This window comes from Sapajus apella, unplaced genomic scaffold (genome assembly GCF_009761245.1).
Source record: "Sapajus apella isolate SASKATOON/1434 unplaced genomic scaffold, GSC_monkey_1.0 scaffold64, whole genome shotgun sequence".
Lineage (NCBI taxonomy): Eukaryota > Metazoa > Chordata > Mammalia > Primates > Cebidae > Sapajus > Sapajus apella.
Window position 1 is genome coordinate 12,327,130 of NW_022437004.1, and position 23,832 is coordinate 12,350,961.

The 23,832-nt window shown below is 35.9% G+C and overlaps 1 protein-coding gene across 1 annotated transcript in view; it reads left to right on the forward strand.

Annotated features, from left to right (window-relative positions):
- PLPPR4 (phospholipid phosphatase related 4) overlaps positions 1 to 18,483 on the forward strand; it is a 43,128-nt gene extending 24,645 nt beyond the window's left edge. Inside the window, exons 3-7 of the mRNA XM_032247961.1 lie at positions 6,181 to 6,310; positions 8,469 to 8,664; positions 10,263 to 10,320; positions 11,135 to 11,308; positions 14,610 to 18,483. Coding sequence (XP_032103852.1) covers positions 6,181 to 6,310; positions 8,469 to 8,664; positions 10,263 to 10,320; positions 11,135 to 11,308; positions 14,610 to 15,935 — 1,884 coding nt within the window. The 3' untranslated portion in view covers positions 15,936 to 18,483. The remainder of the gene's footprint in view (positions 1 to 6,180; positions 6,311 to 8,468; positions 8,665 to 10,262; positions 10,321 to 11,134; positions 11,309 to 14,609) is intronic.
- The last annotated feature ends 5,349 nt before the right edge of the window (positions 18,484 to 23,832 follow it).

Here is a 23,832-nt window from a genome sequence, read left to right on the forward strand (position 1 = left end):
TCAATGGAGCAGAACAGGGAACCCAGAAATAAGACTACACACCTATAACTATCTGATCTTTGACAATCCTGACAAAAACAAGCAACAGGGAAAGGATTCCCTATTCAATAAATGATACTGGGATAACTGGCTAGCTATTTGTAGAAAATTGAAACTGAACCCCTTTCCTACACCCGATACAAAAATCAACTCAAGATCAATTAAAGACTTACATGTAAAACCCAACACTATGAAAACCCTGGAAGACAACTTAAGCAATATGATTCAGGACATAGGCACGAGCAAAGATTTCATGATGAAGACACCAAAAGCAGTTGCAACAAAAGCAAAAATTGAAAAATGTGATCTAATTAAACAAAAGAGCTTCTGCACATCAAAAGAAACTGTCAACAAACAGACAACATACAGAATGGGGGAAAATTTTTGAAAATTATGCATTTAACAAAGGCCTAATATCTAGTATTTGTAAGAAATTTAAATAAATTTACAAAAAAAATCCAATTAAAAAGTGGGCAGAGGACATGGACAGACACTTCTCAAAAGAAGACATACATGCAGCCAACAAGCATATGGGAAAAAAACTCAGCATCACTGATCATTAGAGAAATGCAAATCAAAAGGACAATGACATACTATCTCACACCTGTCAAAATGGCTGTTACTAAAAAGTCAAAAAATGTCAGATGGTGGTGAGGTTGTGGAGAAAAAGAAATGTTTATATACTGTTGATGGGTTCAACCATTGTAGAAGACAGTGTGGCAATTCCTCAAAGACCTAAAGTCAGAGCTAACATTCAACCCGCAATCCCATTACTGGGTATATACTCAAAGGAATAGAAATCATTCTATTATAAAGACACATGTACATGTATCTTCATTGCAGCAGTATTCACAATAGCAAAGATGGAATCAACCTAAATGCCCATCAGTGATGTGATAGACTGGATAAAGAAAATGTGGTACATATACACCATAGAATACTGTGAAGCCATAAAAAAGAATGAAATCATGTCTTTTGCAGGGACATGGATGGAGCTGGAGGCCATTATCCTTAGCAAACTAACAAAGGAACAGAAAGCCAGATACTACGTGTTCTCATTTATAAGTGGAAGCTAAATAATGAGAATACATAGACACACAGAGGGGAAAAATACATACTGGGGCCTACTTGAGGGCAGAGATTGGGAGATTAGGGGGAGTAAAAGGATCAGAAAAGGTAAGCAATGAATACTAGGTGTTATAACTGGGTGATGAAATAATCAGTACAACAAACCCCCATGACACGCATATACCTATATAACAAACCTGCGCATCCTGCACATGTACCCCTGAACTTAAAATAAAAGTATAGATAGATAGATAGAGTTTATAATATATATAAAGTTTATGTATATATAAATTCTTTAAATCTGTCATACTGTCACACCAGAAAGCACATATACTAATTTGGGTAAAGTGCTCAAAATTATTGTGATTGATATTTATGAATTTGAAATGAATTACATAAAATACTATACAAAGTGATCATGCCTCTGTTATAAAGGCTGTATTGATATTTAATCATATAAACAATTTGCCTTGTATATATCCAGATACTCTGACTAGAGCAACCAGGCAAGAGAAAGAAATAAGGAATTTCCCCTAGGGCATTTTATCAAGTTGCTAGGAAAGTTAATTTAGTTGTGGCACTACCGGCCAGCACTATTTATTTCATGTTGCTTCCTTTGCTGACACTGTTACATGTCCTGGGGACGATAAACTTGGCGTTATCACTGTGTGCCTGCTTGTGTTGACTCCTTTACATCCTATGATAAATTCTCAATATGCAAGTTTGGGGTGCTTTCTGAGGGACCTGGCATTAAAGCTTTCTTTCTTGAGACCTGAAAAATAAAAGGAAACTCCACCATGGCTCCCTTCCACCAGGCTGACCTGGGTAATCCAGTGCCAACTCCTTCGGCAAAGGTGCCACTCCATTCCTGGGTCTCCACAGAGCCTCCATAGCTGCTGCATGCTTCTTCATGGAAGGAAAGGCAAACTAGGGGACTATTTACACTTCAGGATTCCTGATTTCCCTGTATCACTTCCAGATATTCCAGGATGACAGCCATTCTTTCCTAACACACTGGTTTCATAGGTTTTATGTAACCAACTGGTTGGTGAGACAGATTTGACTTTGCTAACATCAAACAGTTTGCCACAACTTTCTCTCCAAACATATACTATACTTCTAGATTTCACTCAATTTCATTTTTTTTCTTGGTTTTGAAGGGCTTCTCCCCAAACATACATTTTCTCAACAGTGATCCTATATTGTTTGCAGCTCTCTTGTTCTAGAACCATAATTCTGTCTCTAACCTTCCTACAGATGCAGCTGTGCTAACTCCTTTCCCCTATCTTCCTGAAAATAAAAATAACGGACTCTAATTTATGACATTCAAAGATGCCATTTTCTTTTCTATCTTTATGGTGACATAAGCCTGTCCCAAAAATGGGGTAGTGAGAAGGGGTAGGGAGGCAAGCAGAACGCTCAGTTTGGGAATGGGTGTCTGAGGACTTTTGTGAGGAGAGCTGCTGCCCACCACGTGGAGTGGAGGGAAGGTAAAGCAAAGCAAAAGGCCTCGCTTCAACAAGATTCTCCAAAAGGACCTTCGCAGGAATTAAAAGATCGGTTAACTTTTATGCAGTAATTTAAATATGAATCATTCAGTATTTGCTTTCCAGATTTTTAATGCTTTGAGAGATGTTTAAAAATAACTTGTTTCTGTAATGTTATATATAAAAGTGGAAAAATGTATTTCATTTATATGAAATGTATATTTTTATTTTTCTGACATTGCCCTTAAATTGAAAAATTTCTTCCTTAATGTTCAATTTGCATTTACTTTAGAGTGATAAAACAAGCATTCTGTTTTAGGTTCTTGGAGATTATTTCTCAGAGAAAACAAGTAAGACTAATTGGGTTTATCATAAATCTTCATAAAGTCTATGTGAACAGAAAAAAAAAGTGTGCTTTTCTTCCCTGGAAATACAATTTTATTACATATCATTAAAGAATTAATACATCTAATTTTATAGAAAAAAATTCTATCAGAATTTAATTGTAACTTCTGGAGGATAGTCTTAGCTTTAAGAGACTACACAATCAATATGCAAAATATTAGACATGTTGGGGCCTCCAAAAAACATTCATTCATTGAAAATTTAAAGATACTATGATGAATACTATAATAATTGTTATTGTATTGTTTTATAAGAAAGATTTTTTGGATTGGGAGTTCTTCCTATGATAACTATTTCAGGGACAGGGTTCTCACAGTACTGAGAAATATATTTCCTCTCAAAATTTCCCCTGAAGTAATTGTAATACCTCCTCCCAAAACCTGTCCATGATACTTGACACAAAAACAGCAACAAATTGCATTGTTGTTTTTTAGGGTTGGGTACAGCACAAAACAGAGTTTGTGAAAAGATACTTGTTATAAACCATTTTCTGTTTACAAATGTAACAGAAACAAATAATTTTCTTATCAGAACCTAAATTCTGACACCATACGGCAGTACAACAATATGCCATTCAAAAAGGGGAAATAAGCTGGGCATTTGGAAAATCACTGGGAAACATCTCCCCAGTCCCTGAGAAGACCTATCTTTAAGCCAAATTGAATTATTTTGAAAACTCATAAATGATATTAGCTGAGGTTAAGTGACAGAAGTGAAGGTGAGGAGAAAATGTGCTATTTAATGAGAGGGACAGTTGGGTGATGTCAGAATACTGACAAGAGATCTCTATCCATATTACATGATCTAGCCAAAAAAGTGTTGATGCACCTTCCTTACATATGAGTTTTGAACACATTCAAACAACCAAAACAAAACTCTTGGCGGGGTGTGGTAGCTCATGCCTGCAATCACAGCACTTTGGGAGGCCGAGGCAGGTGGATCATTTGAGGTCAGGAGTTCGAGGCCAACCTGGACAACAAGATGAAATCCTGACTCTACTAAAAATACAAAAATTAACCGGGTGTGGTGGTGCATGCCTATAGTCCCAGCTACTTTGGAGGCTGAGGCAGGAGAATGGCTTGAACCTGGGAGACAGAGGTTGCAGTGAGCTGAGATCATGCCATTGCACTCAGCCTGGGTGACAGAGCAAGACTCTGTCACAAAAACAAAAACAAAAACAAACTTCTGAAATCTCAAGGTCATTTGGGATAATGACTGTTGTATTTTATGACAAGGCACATTTTTCTATACAGATTAATTCTTACGCAATTCAGCACTTAGGGACAAGTTGTGAATCATTACACATATAATTATAAAGAGAAAAACAAAGTTATTCACAGAATTTTTATTGAGGAAGTGAAGATGAAATTAATTGCTTTTAGCTGGGTCACAGTACATTTCAGGGATAAATGGTTAATTTTCTTGAAATGATAAATTTGAGGTAGCAGTTATATTATTCTGTGTAAGTGTTGTAGTATGTTGTATCTGTTTACACAGAGTATAGAACCTATTGAATGTCCATGTCTAACTTGAAGTGCTAATGTAGGATTATTTTTTCAAAAAGTATAAATGGTTAACTCAACATCCAATTGTTTGAAATGAATTCCTTTTGATTGTATCTATAACGACTGATCTTAAAAGAGTTTATTATGCCACATGATTTTCATACATATGATTATGGGTACAGCTCTACTATGATAATTGTTCTTTAAATTTTTTACACAAATTAAGATTCTTTATCTTTAAACATGTACCACATTCCCTACAGAACTAAATATAGCAATTTAAACATTCAAAGTAGAAGGCCATAGGCTTACTGTCATTAGTTTTTTTTTTTTTTTAAAGTATAATTTTGAACACTTCATAAAATAAATGTTAAGCTGGTAATGAGAACTGAGAAGTTTCCCCTAGAAAACCTGTTTCAGCCCTAACCAAGTTTATAATATTTACGGTGACATGATTACTTGTATTTCAGAGACTGTCAGTATCTCATTAATCCTACTTTCCTCAGCCCCACACATTTATAGCAAACCAATATCTAATTTCACAACAATCTTTTAGGCACAATGGTCTTAAATATTTGACAAAAATTTTCATAAATAAAATTGACAACTTTAAATCTTGCTTCTGTTGTACGGAATAATTGACAACCCAAATGCCTAAGGTGGTTAGCAAATGTGAGTTTCACAGTAAAAGGCCAAAAATGTAAATCTCACTGTTGGCAGGCACTGTGCTAGACAGTGAAGGTGAAAAGTAAATAAGAAATGGTTCTTCCCTCAGAGGGCCCTAGTCTAGTGAGAGAGCCAAATGAATGATTTCATAACGCTATGCTAGAGGAAAGGACAAGATGCTAAGGTTGCCACATACACAGAGATGTGATTCAATTTAGGGTACAGCAAGAGGTTTCAAAGAAAAATTACTGAAGAAAATCTTGCCTAAGTCATATTGAGTTCCTTTATTGATCTCACAGGTCCTAAAATCCTGCAGCAAAGTGCCCTGTTCCTTAAGAGAGTCTTCCTGATACTGCTGTATGATTCTCTGTCCATTGTGAACACGTTGTCTAAATATCTATACCTAGGAAATACTACCCTGCTGACCTAGATTCTCTTGTAATCTGCATTCTCTGATAAGATAGCCACTAGCCACCTGTGGCCACTTCATTTTACATTTAAGTTTATTTAATTTTTAAATAATTAATACAATGGAATAAGATTAAAAATTCAGGTATTCATTTGTGGTGGCTGTATTTCAAGTGATGAATAGCCACATACGGGTAGTAGCTACCGTATTGGACAGTGCAAAGGATAGTTCCATCTTTGCAGAAATATTTATGGGACAGCTATGCTATAGATAATGCTTTTATGCAGTTACACACTTCCCTTGGATTGATCCTTCTGCTCAATCGCAAGTTGGCTTATGGACCTAATCTGCTGGTAAAATGTTCCAGTACATAAGAGTCGAGAAGACCATACTAAATCTCATTAGAGTAGCCTATTTATTTACTTCTCACTGCTTGATCAAATTCTCAGAAGAAATTGCTGTGCCTCTAAAGCTTTTAAGAAAATTTGTATTTTACTTTATTGAATGGATATGTTAAAAAGTGATATATAATTCCTTTAAACCTGTTGGCTTGATAGGTATTCCAACATGCTTTTTCCTGAATACCCTTCTGTCTTTGCAGATTATGGTAGGAGAAGGAATTCTCTACTGTTGCCTCTCCAAAAGAAGAAATGGGGTTGGACTGGAGCCCAACATTAATGCCGGAGGCTGCAACTTCAACTCCTTTCTCAGACGAGCCGTCAGATTCGTTGGTGGGTATGAGGAATCACAAAGAAAGAAAATGTTTTTTCAAGTAGAAATGTTATATTTAATCATAGATATTAAATCTCTAACACTATAATTTAGATGTGTAATTTCAGTACATGATGAGTTTTACAGTTTACAAGAAACTGTTAAAACACCAAAATTTGGGCTTTGTATCTGAAATGTGTTATTTACAGCCAGAGCCCTTGTTTTGAGAGCTCTTATGCCATGCATTTCAATGTATTTTTGCCTTAGCTCTGGTTGAAGCATGAATTTATTTTAAAATGGTTTCACTGGATCTGTGTTCACGTTTTCAAAATGGAGAACAAACGTCAGCAGGCCAGAATGAATAGATAACTCTTCGAAATTACTTTAGCCACCTTAGTGGCTCCATTTCAATTGTCCTGGAGTGTTTTCATCCAGAAGTTACTACACTTTGAAATGTCACCATTGAGTACTGCATCGTGGCCATTTTTCCTTTGCTATAGCCTCTAATGTTGCCTTTCATCTTTTATGAGACCTATAGAAAATCTACAGACCTGGCTAAACAGCATCTGAATCAAACCAGTTTCTAAACCTTCATCCCTTCTACTTAGCATGGGACCATCTCAATGTTGTTCCAGTCACAGGTCTTTTAATTTTTTTTAACATAGTTGAATAGTCACCCACAATACATCACACCAACCTGAATGTTTTCTACTCATTCCCAGTACGTCAGGGTAAAGTTATTTTTACCTGTAACATATAAGTTCAAAATAAATAATGGCTTCACTTAATCCCTAGTAGAGAATTATACACAACTTTCTTTCTGGCAAGAGGAAAAATCAGGTCTAACTCACGCCTCACACTGTGCTCCACTAAGCATTTTCTTACCATCACATTGAGATGATAAGAAAACAATAGACCACTTAACAGCATCACAAACTCAGGCAAGGAAATAAACTCCAGGACATGTAGCTGATCTCAGAGAAAATATTCCCTAAAATAAAATACTGTGGACAATGGGCCATATATCCTCTTTTGACTGGAAGGATGATCTGTTCTACCCTAGAGAACAATGTTCCAGAACCTGCATCGGCAATAGGTCTAGAAAGTCTCATTATCCAAGGGAAGAAGTAAGTCTTTGAATGCTTCTAGGAATTCGAATGTAGAAATAAAGTTTCTGTGTCATGAATCCCAGGTGTGTGGGTGGAGAAGCGATGGAGGAGTGGTGGTTAGGTGACAATAAGCAGTGAAGAAAAATGCAAAACAGGGTAATGTGCAAGCCAGCACTCTTGGTCTGGAGGCGGTGACTGGAGAATTACCCTGGTCCTCTCATAACGATTTCCATGAGCAACTCATGAATCAGAATGCAAGCTGTCAAGTCAGAATGAATCTAGGGTGGCAAGAAGAACTAGAGTGAGCAGGTTCCAGATCATGTGCCTGTGAGCAGAAAGCTGGACTCCCACAGATAAGGCCAGGCAAGCAACTTCAAGCAGGCATGGCGTTTGCACATACAAATGCAAGGATTTGTTATCTTATGGTTTAAGACTGGTCCTAGGAGAGAGAGAAAAAAGAATTTGGACCAAGAGATATAAGAACATCATGTCCAAATTCCATACACTCAAGGTAGGCTCCCCACATTCGGGTACCTAGGATACGATTGTTGTTTCCATGACAGGGCCGGCCCGATCTCTTCTCTTTTTAATTAGCATTCCTAGTAAGATCACAGCTTGAAGAGAATTAGAATGGATTCTGTAGGATGTGACAAATGTGGCTAGAGTTAGAGACCATCGGGGGAAACAACCCTGGAAACTTAAACATGCTAAGCAAATTAAAACTACTTTAAATTTTGCTTCATTCTTCACATTTAATCCCTCTCAGATCATATCTTAGCATGCTCCAAGTGTCTAGCAAGTGACTTGTGGTTAATGGTAAGAATTGGCCCTTTATAACCAAATTAACGAAAGTACCTAAAGTTACGACTTTGGAGATACTCATTGTCTTTATTTTGGCCTTAACTATCTGTTTAGAAGTTGAGAATTCTCTATACTATCTTCTTGAAATTAATTTAGAGAAAATGAACACAATAGATTTAAAGATCTTGATTCATTAATGTTTAATGAATATGTTTGATGCAGACACAACCACAAACTTGGTTAACAGTTTCCTTCATTTTGCTTATAGGTGTTCATATATTTGGACTATGCTCTACAGCTCTCATTACAGATATTATACAACTGTCCACGGGATATCAGGCACCTTACTTTCTGACTGTGTGCAAACCAAACTATACCTCTCTGAATGTATCTTGCAAAGAAAATTCCTACATTGTGGAAGATATTTGCTCAGGATCTGACCTCACAGTTATCAACAGTGGCAGGTTAGAATCTGAGATCTAAAAACACTCTGTATCATTGTTTTCATTATTCAATTGCTGCTTAAAGTATCATTTTAAGCATGCCTTTTTCAGTCATAATGATTTTTCTTTTCAATTCAATGATCTCTTCAGTAAAAGAAGCCATAGAATCCCATTGGGGGCTTATTCCAAATTCTTCTCTATGTCTCAAAATTTCAGCCTCACATTCTTGCTATTAGTCCTTATATCATCAAATTCCACCATGTTTCGTGATCGATCCTATATTCACTATGGTTTTAGATTACTATAAATGGTTTATTTCAGAATATTTATAGTCAGTCATGGCTGACAGTCAATAAGTTTTGTACTGGTTTAAATGGAAGACTAAACATGTATGAAAGTTATATCTCCATTATACATTCTACAAAAATGTGAATTTTTCTTTTTGTAAAGTTTGAGAAAGAGTAACATCTAGGATTGCATATGTTTTCTTTGAATGAACTCAGGTGTGCATAGCTTCTGGGCTTACACATTAGAATGTAAAGGAAACTCAAGAAAATACCAATGCATTACATTTTTATAAATAAAGCAAAAATAAACTTACATGAAAAGAGACAGTAGTTTAGAGGCTCAAAAGAAATAAATTACAGAGGGATAAGGGCCAATCAATTATTGTAACAATTGCATTTCCCATTCAATGAGCTCCCAAATATTGATTAAGGAGTCAAGAATAAGTTAATTGGTACACCTGAAGAAATAAAGCCTTAATATGGTTCTCATGCATCATTGATTAATTTTGAACCTACAGCCAAGACCTATATTGTCTATATTTTTCTCAGTCCTATTACATTAATTTATCTGTATTAAATGGGGATCTTCTTTATCATAGTACCAAATACTGAGGAAGGCACCAATTTAAGTAAATTTTATTTTTTCTAATTTTTTAATTCATTGAAACAAATCTCTCTTCTTTTGCCTACCCTTTTCAGTGTCTCTTCTGCTATCCTTGCCTGCTCTTTAAACTGGTTAGCTAAGTAAGACGATCTATGATTCTTGAGGTGAAATTATTATAAAATGTATTACATTTTGTTAATTTTGTAGAGAAACCTTTGTTAAAAGTTAGACTTTTCTTATGCTTTCTAGGCTATTAACAAAACACATCTAGATCCAATGACAGGAGAAAATAACTTCATTTTTTAAAATTTTTATGTAAATAAAACAATGTATTTCGGAGAATAGAAAAAGTTTAAAGCCTTGAAACCCTAGGTTTTATGAACTTTTACTTTGAACTGGTGTAATTCTTACAACAAAGAACAATTATGTTTTCTAATCCATTTCTGCTTTTAACCATCATTCTAGTGATGTAATGAAGTGGCCCCTTGCCAAGCCAGCAGTTCTTTTTACTTGAAAGTACATCACTACTATTTGTTAATATTAATGGTGATTAGCAGTATTTATTTTATCACTCAGGTCTTTCACCAGAAAGCTGAACAGAAAATAAAATTATTGCTTATTGCCTTGTGACTTTTAACTTGAATATTTTAACCACTCGGGGCCTTTGAAATGATTGCTAGCAGTGTGTCTGAACTACAAGACATAATTTGACTATCTTCTTTTGGCAGAAAGTCCTTCCCTTCTCAACATGCAACCCTTGCTGCCTTTGCAGCTGTGTACGTTTCGGTAAGTAACTGGTTCTTTTTTGTTAAGCTGTGTTCTACAGAAAATCTGAGGAATGAATGATATCTCCAGGTGACTAACTAGATAATATAGCCATGTAATAACAGAATGGTAAATTTAGCACTGCGGTCTTTCAATACAATGGCATCCAAAGCAGAAATCAAACACTACTATAAAAATAGCACAGTAAAAGAATCTTTCTACACAGTTATAATAGTATTTATTTATTCTGGTATTCCTTTAACATTATACTTCATGGAAGGATATTCTGAATTACAGGAATGTTACTAAACCTGAAAGAATCATAATAAGTACCCACAAATACATACAACATGCACGCACACACAAAAACTCCCTCTCTCTCTCTCTCTCTCTCTCACACAAACACACACACACACACGCACACACGCCACTTTAGTATTTCTGTAACAATAAATTTTAGGTCATTGTAAATTTGGAAATGATGTACAATAAATAGTCATTGCATCTAATTTATACAATAGTCGTGAAGTCTTTCCTGAGAAGAATGAACTGAAATTATGTGACAATTAACGTGGAGGCTAAGCAGTTAAGTGGTTAACTACTGCCTTGGTATTTTTCCAACTTTCATGTAATTAAATGACAGATCTGTTATTTATTAGATAAATTTCATCATGTATTTCCCTTCTTGGTGGGTATAGAACATAGCCATTAAGAAGGGGGGATGAAACAGTAAAATAGAAGTCAGTTGTATCAGACTTTTAACTTTTGATTTGATTACAATTTACTAATAAAATGTCCTTTCTAACATACTTAACCCACTTCTTCCATTTTTAAGATGTACTTCAATTCCACATTAACGGATTCTTCTAAACTTCTGAAACCTCTCTTGGTCTTCACATTTATCATCTGTGGAATAATCTGCGGGCTAACACGGATAACTCAATATAAAAACCACCCAGTTGATGTCTATTGTGGCTTTTTAATAGGAGGAGGAATTGCTCTGTACTTGGTAAATAATTTATTATTATTTTACAAACCAAAGCTTAAAATGGAAAACATGCATCAAATATTTTGCACCGTAATAGCTTACTTGCAATATATTTTATGTTCATGAGAAAATCTCTGGCGGCGTCTCCATTCCATGCCAAAACACATATCCCACTTTCAATAAAATCACTTATTGAACTCTTACTATGAGCCAGAAATCATAATTTCAGAAAGATTTTTGAATTTTATCTTTATGCCAACCAAACTGGAGATGGGCGGGGACTATTATTAATAGTATAATTATAATATTACAGATGAAAAAAGTGATTATTGCTGAAAGTAAGGTTAGTGAAAGCAAAAATTTAGTTAAATGTTATATAACTTGCCCAACAGCACCAATTTAGCACCTGAATGTACCCGTGATCCAACTAATACTGACTTCTTTAACACTACTCTTTTTTCAAGCCTGATCTCCCTCTAAGGGAAATATCCTCAGCATAAGGAAATTGAGATTGTCCATTTCATTTTGTCATGCATGCATGCATTCATTCATTTTACATTTATTCAATATCTAATTTGTGCCAGGGATTATGCTGAACATTAAAACACTGAGAAATGAGATGTATTCTTTAGAAGTTTACAATGTAAAGACTAACATAAATATAAATGGTTACAACATGTTAAATGATATAACAGGGTATGAACAAAGTATTTTGGGAATAGCAAACTGCCTAAGGAAGTTAGAAAAGATTTCACAGAAGTGATGTGTGTGCTGTTATTGTTGTTTTTAATGAGAATTTCATGGGGTAAGGAGAGGAGGAGGACATTCAAGAAGAAACTACACATGCAAAGAGACGGGCATCTGAAAGAGCAAGTGGAAGTGGAAGATGGCGAGCAGGAGGAATGAAACATAATGGCCAGGTTTCCAGCATGGAATACTGGACAAATAATAACTTCATTAGCAGACCAGGTTATTGGAAGATGGAGCAGATTGATGGGGGTAAAGGGAGTTGGGGGGATCAATTGAATCAATAAGCAGTTGAGTAGTTGCTTCTGGAGTTCAAAAGAGCTTAGTACTAGAGAAGGACTAGAGAAGGACATTATTTAATGGAAGTACCATTGTAGTTACTTGGGGTATATAAAATTGCCAGGTCATAAAAATAAAAGGGAGCTAGGGAATATTAATAAACAAGTGACATGCAAAGGAAAAGGCAACAATGAAAGAAATTGAGAAGAGCTGACAGAAATAAAAATTAATTATCTGTAGCTACAGTTCTCAATCATGTGGTCTTAGTGCCCTTGGAAAGATATTACAAAAAAATGATTAACAAAATACGGTTAAAGTACTGACATGTGCTATCATTTTATAAGGTTTTTATTTTCATAAACTGGCACAGTCAAGATTGCCACTTTAAAAGTTATTCTTACGTGCATTCTTCAGCACAGGAAAAAGGGATCAAATTGAAGTTGGCGTGCCAGGAATTGTGCATAAGTCTGGGTTGCCCATGGGAGTGTTAGTTGGCAATGTGCACTGCAGAAGAAATAAAGAAAACTAGAAATGCCACTCTCTAATTTATGAATTGTTTTTGCATGTGTGTCATTTCACGATGTCCTGGAATTAGCATGGGATTTATAGCCCAAATAATTTGGTTATGAGTCTCAATTTTCTTGCACTTAGCCAAGTTACACAGCCTCTCAAAAGCCTGTTTTTCACCTACAAAATAAAGATATTAACTTTCTTTCCCATGTCATAACAAAATTAAACAACTACAATCATGTGTCACATAATGATGTTTTGGTCAACCATGGACCATATGTATAATACCGTGATGATTCCATAAGATTATAGTACTGAATTTTTTCTATACATTTTCTATGTTTAGATATGCAAGTGCTTAGCATTGTGTTACAATTCCCTAGAGTATTCAGTATAATAACATGCTATAGGATTTTGTAGCTTAAGAGCAATAGGCTATACCATATAGCCTAGGTATGTGGTAGGCTATGCAATCTAGATTTGTGTAAGTGAATTTTATGATGTTCACACAATGACAAAATCACCTGTCAATGCATTTCTTAGAATATATCTCTGTCATTAAGTGACACATGGCTGTATTTGTATGGAGAGCTTATAGTTTAGGGGAGGATTTGACCCAATTAATAAATTTAGGTATAATTATTAATAGAATACGAGGTAGGATTGCTCATTCTGGTGAGGGCATAGACAGGCATTATTTAGAAGAAGATTTCAACCAGGGGTTAAAATACTTGAAGAGGGAGGAGCTTGACTTTATTTCATTTCTGTCATACTCTTGCCCTAAAATTGAAAAATTTTTAGTTCTAAGTCAACGCTTTGTTCATTGTTAACCATTGCAGAAAATCAATGAATTTTTTTTTGTTGTTTTGACTTGAAAAGTAGACAGTGGCTACCTCCTTTTGAAATTAGCACACTTATAGGTGTCTGCTGCTTGATTTTATCTCTAAACCAAGTATCTCAAAATTGAAAGCCCAGCAGGGATTAGATCGTCCATGTGCAAAGTAATGATTTTGAGTCTGAACTTGAGCCTTTTTCTAAATTTTTGCTTTCCAAATCTATAACAACAAAAAATTGATACACTGTTTATGAAGACAAAATTAAATAAAATCTGGCTCAAATTTAGTGCAATGACACTAAATTGATAAAATAGTATTTCCGGTGTATGGCAAGTTTAAATCAGGAAAGAATCTAGGTGCCGCAATCTGGTGATGATTTCTGCCCTCTCTTCCGAGAGCACCCTGTACAATGCTGAACACACAAGGCAGTACTCAGTGTGAGTAGTAACAATATCTGTCTATGGCCTTATTTCAAAACCTGATATCATCTTTTATGAATGATGTATTGCTGTATATTTTGTACACCTCTCTGCTTTCCTCTTATGATTGAAAATGGAAGGTAAAATAGATCATTTAAGCCATTTGAGATGTCACTCAACAAGAAGTCCCTAAATCCAGAAAAATGAATTGCTTTGAAAAGCAGGAAAAAGGTGTCCTTATTTCTCTCTTGTCTGCTTTTTCTTCTGAAAATATACACAGGATAAGATTGACAAAAACACCCAGTAAGGTGGAGAAAAGAATGTGGTTCACATTGCTGAGCAATTCATGAAGTGATTTATGATAGAACTTACAAACTATTTCCCTGCAAAAATGTGGTTTTCATGTTTTGCTATTTGTATTAGTCAATGGTGTATAGGAAGCATATACCATATATGTACTTCAGTGGATACTCTAAAAAAAACCCTAGCGACTCCAGTGCGTGATATTTATTGTTTTCTCTCAAACACTAGGGCTTGTATGCTGTGGGGAATTTCCTGCCTAGTGATGAGAGTATGTTTCATCACAGAGAAGCCCTCAGGTCTCTGACAGACCTCAATCAAGATCCCAACCGAGTTTTATCTGCTAAAAATGGTAGCAGCACTGATGGAATTGCTCACACAGAAGGCATCCTCAACCGAAACCACAGAGATGCTAGCTCGTTGACAAATCTCAAAAGGGCAAATGCTGATGTAGAAATCATTACTCCACGGAGCCCCATGGGGAAGGAGAACATGGTCACCTTCAGCAATACCTTGCCTCGAGCCAACACCCCATCTGTAGAAGACCCCGTCAGAAGAAATGCGAGCATTCACGCCTCTATGGATTCCGCTCGATCAAAGCAGCTCCTCACCCAGTGGAAGAATAAGAATGAAAGTCGGAAGTTGTCCTTGCAAGTTATAGAGCCTGAGCCTGGACAGTCGCCACCCAGATCCATAGAGATGAGGTCAAGCTCAGAGCCCTCGAGGGTAGGGGTGAATGGAGACCACCATGGCCCTGGCAATCAGTACCTCAAGATCCAGCCTGGCGCCGTCCCCGGATGTAACAACAGCATGCCTGGAGGGCCGAGAGTGTCCATTCAGTCCCGCCCTGGGTCCTCGCAGTTGGTGCACATCCCTGAGGAGACTCAGGAAAACATCAGCACCTCACCCAAAAGCAGCTCTGCTCGGGCCAAGTGGTTAAAAGCTGCTGAGAAGACTGTGGCATGTAACAGAAGCAATAGCCAGCCCCGAATCATGCAAGTCATAGCCATGTCCAAGCAGCAGGGCGTCCTCCAGAGCAGCCCCAAGAACACTGAAGGCAGCACGGTCTCCTGTACTGGCTCCATCCGCTATAAAACCTTGACAGACCATGAGCCCAGTGGGATAGTGAGAGTTGAGGCTCACCCGGAGAACAACAGGCCCATCATACAGATCCCGTCCACTGAAGGTGAAGGCAGTGGCTCCTGGAAGTGGAAAGCCCCTGAAAAGGGCAGCCTTCGCCAAACTTATGAGCTCAACGATCTCAACAGGGACTCGGAGAGCTGTGAGTCTCTGAAAGACAGCTTTGGTTCTGGGGATCGCAAGAGAAGCAACATTGATAGCAATGAGCATCACCACCACGGAATCACCACTATCCGCGTCACCCCAGTAGAGGGCAGCGAAATCGGCTCAGAGACGCTGTCCATTTCTTCTTCCCGCGACTCCACCCTGCGGAGAAAGGGCAACATCATTCTAATCCCTGAAAGAAGCAACAGCCCCGAAAACACTAGAAATATCTTCTACAAAGGAACCTCCCCCACACGGGCTTATAAGGATTGAGTGATGTCCCTTCCATCATTTGGGCTACTCCCAAAAGACCATATGTTGATTCTACGTGTGCTCTGTTCCAGTGAATTGGGAAGTCTCACCAAACTAGATTGTCTACCATCAGCCGGGAACTCTGTAACTTCTTAGAACTGCTATACTCAAACTTGTAGATTTCACATCAAGGAGAGGGAAAAGCACAATGCAAGAACCTAACTGATGTGATGATGTGAAGCGTTTTCTTAAGACCCGTCGTCAAACAAAAGGTTTTGCAGAAGGCAGTATCAAAAGAAAGTGGTTTTCTTCAAATGTATACTATTTTACTTCCTGAATGTGCCAACTTTGGGGATTTTTTCTTTATAGTGAGCTGTGGGAATCCAGAATACACACGTTTTCCCTACAGCAGAGGCCATGCAGTATTATATATTCATTTTGCAGAATCTGCACCTACAGCTCAGTACGGGTGGTGCTGATTATTATAGTACATATACCATGTAAACTCTCAAACTCTATTTAGCTGTGAAATAGTGGTGTGCAATTCCTTGTTAAAGAAATGCTACTTTATTAAGACGATGCTGGCTGCTTTGTGTTAGAATAGGACACCCCGCAGCTTCTCTGTAGTGGCTCTGTCACAGTCAAAAACTGAAAGGTTTTTGTGCATTTCTTCAAAATTATGCTTTCTTCAACATCAAAAATTGTGTAGGAATATTTTCAGTGAAAGGGATAGCTAGTGCTTTTCTGTATAGTTTTTCTGCTGCTTACTTTTTAAGTGTAGGTACTGCTAATGAATCTGTTTATTTTAGTGAGTAAATTTGCATAATTTTATAAATATATTATTTTAGAGCATCTTTTGAAATTGTGATCATATTTTGCTTTCTATGGCTTCTCCTTTACTTACTGATTAAATTTTTTTGATATTATAGATATGTTCTTCTATTTTAAAAGCAAAAATGACAATTGACATTCCTTGAGCAAAATATACTGCTGTGAATTTGCAAACAAGAAATCTGAGCCAAAACTTGACATTGTGGCTTACATTGCCAGAAATGTTGGTCAAGTTTGCCCTTAGATGTCTACAACCAGCTGTCATAGGTTGCCATCTTAACAAGTAATCTAAATGTCTCATTTGGCTCTATGTTATTAACTTTATTTTTAATATCCTGATGACCAGTAAACTAGAGCCACACTGATTAAGTTTGACCTTTGTCTGTAAAACATTTTTGTTAATTGGACACCAAGAGGAAGAATCTGAAAAAAATGCATATTGGTAAGTCAAAGTATCTCATGGTATAAATTAAGAATAATTTTCTTCAAAATATCTGAATAGCTGCAGTTTTAGTTTAACATGCAAACAACCATTTTTGCTACCTATCCTGAATCAAGCCTTGAGCCTAAATCAAAGGAAACCAATATCATTGATAAGAAGATAAAATATTTTGGCGTGTTTTCCAACTTAAACTATGAAGACATACTCAGTTCTTGGAACTTAGTGTTAAACCTTTTTGCACCATTTGTTAAGAATTCTGATACATACTTGATGGTTGCCAAGGGAATGAAAGGAAACAACAGAGATGGTTGATCTCATCTTAGCTCACTTTCCAATAAGTTGTTTACAGATGAATAGTATCACTTCATTACCAATTTCTACATGAAAAGGGCAGAGCTTTCTAGAAAAACCAACCTTCTAAGGCATTAGGAATTTAGCTGAAACCAGCAGAATTGAAAACTCTGGCAATAAAACGTGGACTCAACCATATCCCTTCTGGCAATTTCCTTCTCAGAGAGGGGAGTGGGAATAAAATGTTGCCTTCCCCACTTCTCACCACCACCACCATCATGACACTCCTACTGGCTTTTGCCAGTTTCTAGAGGGAAAGGTGGGCTGGTTTTAGTACTCTGAAGAACAAAAACAAACAAAAAAACCCTGCTGCAGCATTTCAGGTGCAGTATGATATTTCCTAATCTATTTCTTAACTAAAGATTTTAAAGTACTTCTCTAGTCATTGAAGTTCTTTTTTCTTTACATAAATATTGATATATTCTTTTTCTACTCAAAGTGCCAAAGGCTACAGTTTTTAATGACTTAACAAATTGTAACACATTGTTAAGAACATATAATGATAGACACTAGAACTCAGACCTCTGCATGTATATTTGATAACATGTCTTTTGTAAAAAAAAATTACAAAAAAATTTGTTTACATTCCACTGGTACCTTAATTTAAAATAAATCAGACTAACAGGTGGTATCCCTTCTTAGTGTTCTATTTATCTTATTTGCTAATGGGAGCACTTCTTCCTTTGTTAGGCTGTGCTTTACTGATAAAACCAAGTATTGAATAAAGAGAGTTAATTATCTTTTTAAAGTAAATAAAATTATGAATATATATATATATATAGTATATATTAAGTATTGTGTTTAATAAAATGTTATGCAATGTTTTCCAAACTGATAAAGTTTGTAAAGTGCTATAAATGTATTTTGTTAAGTACAGATAAAAGCTATTGTGTGAGTATATTGTGCTAAAATCATAGAAATAAAGATTAGATTTCTTCATCAAAATTGGAATATTTTGGTTTTTACTTTGGAGTCTGAATAGACAATAGCTTGGCTTACAGGAAAATAACTGAGGAAATAATAATAAACCAGAATTTATTAAATTCATAATTGTTTAGGAGAAGATTGTGACTAAAAGAAAAGTTTGTCGATCTATGACATGCTTTCTTATTGTTTAAAATTTTATTTTATGCTCATTAAAGGAGCTCTTTTAAACTTTAAACATGTTTTTGCATATCAATCTTACAGTATATAAAAAAGAAAATATGAAGGACTTGACTAAGAGTAGTTGATGTACTTATTTTCCCATCCTTTGTGCCATCGTGGCCATTGGTGTTGCAGCTTTTCTTAAGAGAATGCTTCACCCTTAACTCCAGAATATTCTTCCAAGCCATTAAGACTCATTATATGAATTTTGCTGCTGATGATTTGTACATCTCACTAGAAGGTATTAGCACAAGTTTTTAGACCACAACCAGAACTTATGATTTACTCAAATGGTCCTTAGGCAGTTCGTTGAATGAAATGTGAAGTTACAAATATCCAGTAATGCCACCAAGTTCATGTAGCTGTCCAACCAAGCTCATACATACCAGGCAAGGACATCACAGTTGCTACCTGGCCAACAGCCAATGTAAGACACTATTGATTGTAGGAAGCATCCTAATTTTAGAGAAGATAACGTGAAAAAAAAAAAACAAAACACTGTGTATCTCATATAGTGGATGTAATATAGCTTCTCTAGGTCTTGAAATTAAACTTCTCTAGGTCTTGATTTTTTCATTTCTAAAATGGGGACATTCAGCCATATTTCTCTTGCTAAAGGAAGTCCTCAAAAAAGTCCTTTCTCATTTTCTATGGATTATCATTATGCATTTTATCAAATGAGCAAAAACTTACAAGAAAGGCAATAACTTGATGATCTAAAACAACTAGTTAGTATTGTCATCTTTGACCTCAAGATTAACAGAAGCAAGCCAACTGGGGTTGCGGAAAATCTACATCCACCATTTCAGCACATAACATATCAAAACAGGTGACCTGTATACATGTACCCCTGGTCCTAGTACCTTTCTCATGAGGCAACAGGTGAGTAGATTCTTGGTTATAATATACCTACGAAGTCATCATTAAGGTCCCTGTCATTTCTGTTTTTCATAGGTCACGTCTTTACTTGATGTCTATGGATAATTTCATATTACAGGCCAAATGGAATATGCAAATATGTGCATGATTCAGAGAGTAGTTTAATTAAAATAATATAATTGAAAAAATCAAAAGGAATTGAATTGGTTTAATCTAAAAAACAACAAACATGACTTGGAAAATAGGCAATGGCCTTTTTGTGACTGGATATTTCATTTCCTCTGCTTAAATATGTTTTTCCCTGTATTCTGTAAAAAGATTGTAAATTGCTCTAGGATCAAATGCTTCAATTTGAAGAAAGCATATATTTCAGTAATAGTATACAGATTGCAGGTAAGATCTATTTATAGAAGATACCTAGTGACCATGCTTTCAAACTGAAAGACTACTTAGATTAACCATTTGATATAAAAGTGACTTTTATTTCACTGTCCAAACAATTGTTAGCCAAAGAAAGTACTTAATTTTCTGTATTTGTGCACCACAGTTAAGGACAAGTGAGACTATGATTCTGCCACCAATTCTGCTTTACAAACTTGAGTGCCCATTTTATCTTTTACTCCCCTACCTTAAGGTTCTCAGTCATTGCCTATGAGAAAAATGTATCTGAATTCTAAAGTTACATTTTCAAAATGGTACAATTGACAATTCGATGAATGAGTTTGAAGGCAGGAAAATATGAAAATTACATTTGCATAAACTCTCATTTACTATTAATCACTTCAGGGTACTTACATCTGGCTACTTCCTTATAAGAGTGAGACAGAGGAAGTCAAGGATAAGCCTCTTTGTCTTTAAAAAGATGATATAGATGCGACATCCAACATCTATAATCCACCCAATTAGTCCAAACTAGATCCAGGTTAAACTTTTCCCTTTATGAGCCATGCTTTTAATGTCAAATCTAGAATATAAAAAGAATTCTCAAAACTCAACAGTAGAAAAAAGAGTAAATGGTAAAAAGGTAAAATAAAATTGGGCAAATATATTTTCAGAAATTTCACCAAAAAGCATGTACAGCTGACAAATACATGAATAGACATTCTGCATCATTAGTCATTTGGAAAATGCTAATCACAACCACAATGAATTATCACTAGTCAGGTATCAGAGTGATTAACATTAAAAATAGTAATAACAGAAAATACTAATAATAATGTGGAGAAACTGAATCACTCATATATTGCTGATGGGGATGTAAAAGGTACAACCACTCTGAAAAACAGATTGGTAATTTATTTTAAAAACTAAACATACACTTAACCATACAACCCGGCAATTGCACTCTTGGACATTTATCCCACAAAAATGAAAACTTATCTGCCCACAGCAAAAATGGTACATATATGTTCATAGCTTCTTTATTACTAATAGCCAAAAACTAGGAATAACTCAGGTGTCCTTCAATGGGTAAATGATTAAACAAATTGTTATATAATTATATTACAGAATACTATTCAGCAATGAAAAGAAATGAATTATTGAGATCCCCAACAACTTGATTGAATCTCCAGGGAATTATATGGAATGAAAAAGCCGACACTAAACAGTTACACAATGTGTGAATTTATCTCATGTAATAAACAGTATAGATACAAGCAATCTGTATTTGGAGAAATGGATTTTCATCTTTAATACATGGCTTTCAAGGTTGTTCTAATTGTCACAATTTCCCACCAGAAGTAGGAGTAGGAGGGAGGAAGTCAAGGATAAGAAGCTTTATCTTTAAGAAGATGACATAACTGGTATCCATTATTTATGATCAGATAATTGGCCTAAACTATTAGGTTGGTGCAAAAGTAATCGTGGTTTTTGCCATTACTTTCAATGGCAAAAACCACGATTACTTTTGCACCAACCTAATAAATCACCTTGTTGCAAGAGAGGCTGAAGCATGTAGTCTCTGGCTGGGAGTCCCTGAGCCCAGCTAAAATTGTGTGTGTACCTTTTCTAAACAGGTAGAAGAGGATGAGAATAATTCCTGGGGGCTAATGATCAGTCTCTGTCATACCAGCTCCAAAACTCTTCACAATTTGACCTACAAATTCTTATAGTCTACTACTTCTCTAGGAAAATCTGTTTGATAGATAGACATATAGACAGATGATAGGTAGGCAGATAGATAGATAGATACAGATAGATAGATAGACATAGAGTTAATTTTTAGCTCCCTTTCTCAAAAGTATTCACTCTTTTTTTAAAAAAAAAATTCCCTTTGTTCTTCAAGGTTAAATCTCAGTCTTCCTCTATACGTACAATTTTAGAGCTGGAAGGAACCTGAAGGTATTTACTCAGTCATGCAACTGGCAGGTGTCAGGGAGGCACTGAGAGCAGGGAACAGCTGTGTTCCGTTAACTTTTTCATCCCTTAATATCCCACCACATAGATTGGACGCTTGTTAAACACTTTTAAATGAATCAATTAAATAATTAGTCTTCTGACATCACTAGAGTTAGTACTTTTTTTTTATACTTTTAGATCTGTGCTATATGTGCAGAATGTACAGTTTTGTTACATAGGTATACACATGCCGTGGTGGTTTGCTGCATCCATCCCCCTATCATCTACATTAGGTATTTCTCCTAATGTTAGCCCTTCCCAATCCCTCCACCCCTGCTATCCCTCCCCTAGTCCCCCCACCCCCCGATAGGCCCCAGTGTGTGATGTTCTCCTCCCTGTGTCTATGTGTTCTATTGTTCAACACCCACTTATGAGTGAGAACATGCCGTGTTTGGTTTTCTGTTCTTGTGTTGGTTTGCTGAAAATGATAGCTTCCAGCTTCATCCATGTCCCTACAAAGGACATGAACTCATCCTTTTTTGTGGCTGCATAGTATTCCGTGGTGTATATGTGCCACATTTTATTTATCCAGGCCATACATTTTTTAAAAGGGCTAACCTTCTCTCTCCTTTTTAAAACTACTTAAAGATCCTTGATCTGTATGACCAATGTATTACTTAATCATACAGTTTGTATGATTAGTCAATTTGATAAATGAGGTATTGAATATTTACTACACACTAAACTGTAAACTATTTATAAGCAGTTCTAACACAACAGGCGTTTAATAGATTTAGAACAATTGAATGCGTACAGTGTGTTCTATCTCTTGTGAATAAAAATAAATAAAACAAGTAAATGAGACAAATAGGAAAATCTGAGGGGATTAGGAAGAGAAAGAAGTGGTTGTCCATTTGATTGTGTCCTGAAGTCACGGTTTCTCAAAAATGCACTCTGAGACTCTAAAGCCAAACTTATACTATTTTTGTTTTTCTCTTTTTTCTTACTTGAAGCATGTTTAAAAAGTGTTGACGGGGTATAAGCCAGATTTCTTGGAACAAGCTGTCTTCTCACAATACATATGATTTAGCAACAGTTGTTTGTTCAGATGTTCCCACCTCCACAGTAATCTTTGTGGAGGCAAGTGCCAAGGAAGTATACCTGCTTATTCCGACATTTAAAAAACAAAAACAAAACAACAGAAACCCTTTTTATACTCAAACACGCAAGGTTTTTTTTCCTTAATTCAAAATCAAACAATAAACCAGGACCTATAGTGATTTCTTTCTACCTGGCATAGCCACTGCTCTCTTCTTGCCATTCAATGTGCCACTCGAATATCACAATATTTTTCAGAATTCTAGAGTAGTGAAAGAGTCTTTGAGGTTAGATTGACAAGTATTCAAATTACAGCACCACCTACTGTGTGCCTCAGTTTTCTTATCTGTACAATAAGTATAATAATTTAGGGTTGTTATGGATTTTAAATGAATAAATTTAGGTACAATATTTAAAATACTGTGTGACATTTAGCAAGCAGTACATAAATGTTCTTTCTTATTTTTATTATTTCAAAGTGTTCTGTGGCTTCATCTCCAGTCCTCACTTCTCCCTAGAATTTTAGACTCAAATATGTAACTTCCTACTTCATTGATGTCTTTACTTGAATATGTATAACTATCTCATATTTAACATTTTTTGAATACACTTCCTAATTCTTATTCCCAAACTTCGTTCTTTCTCTGACTCATCTCCTACTGACATGTACTATTTTCACCCCATGTCATCTACCTTTTCTAAGGCTTTACCTAAGTGTTAGAATAATGCCGTGGGAGTAGAGGTTCTGGGAAGAGTCTCTGGGGCCCTTTGGCTATCCAAGTTCACCAAGAAATTTAAATTTGGACCATTTGAGATTTCCCTATCAGAATG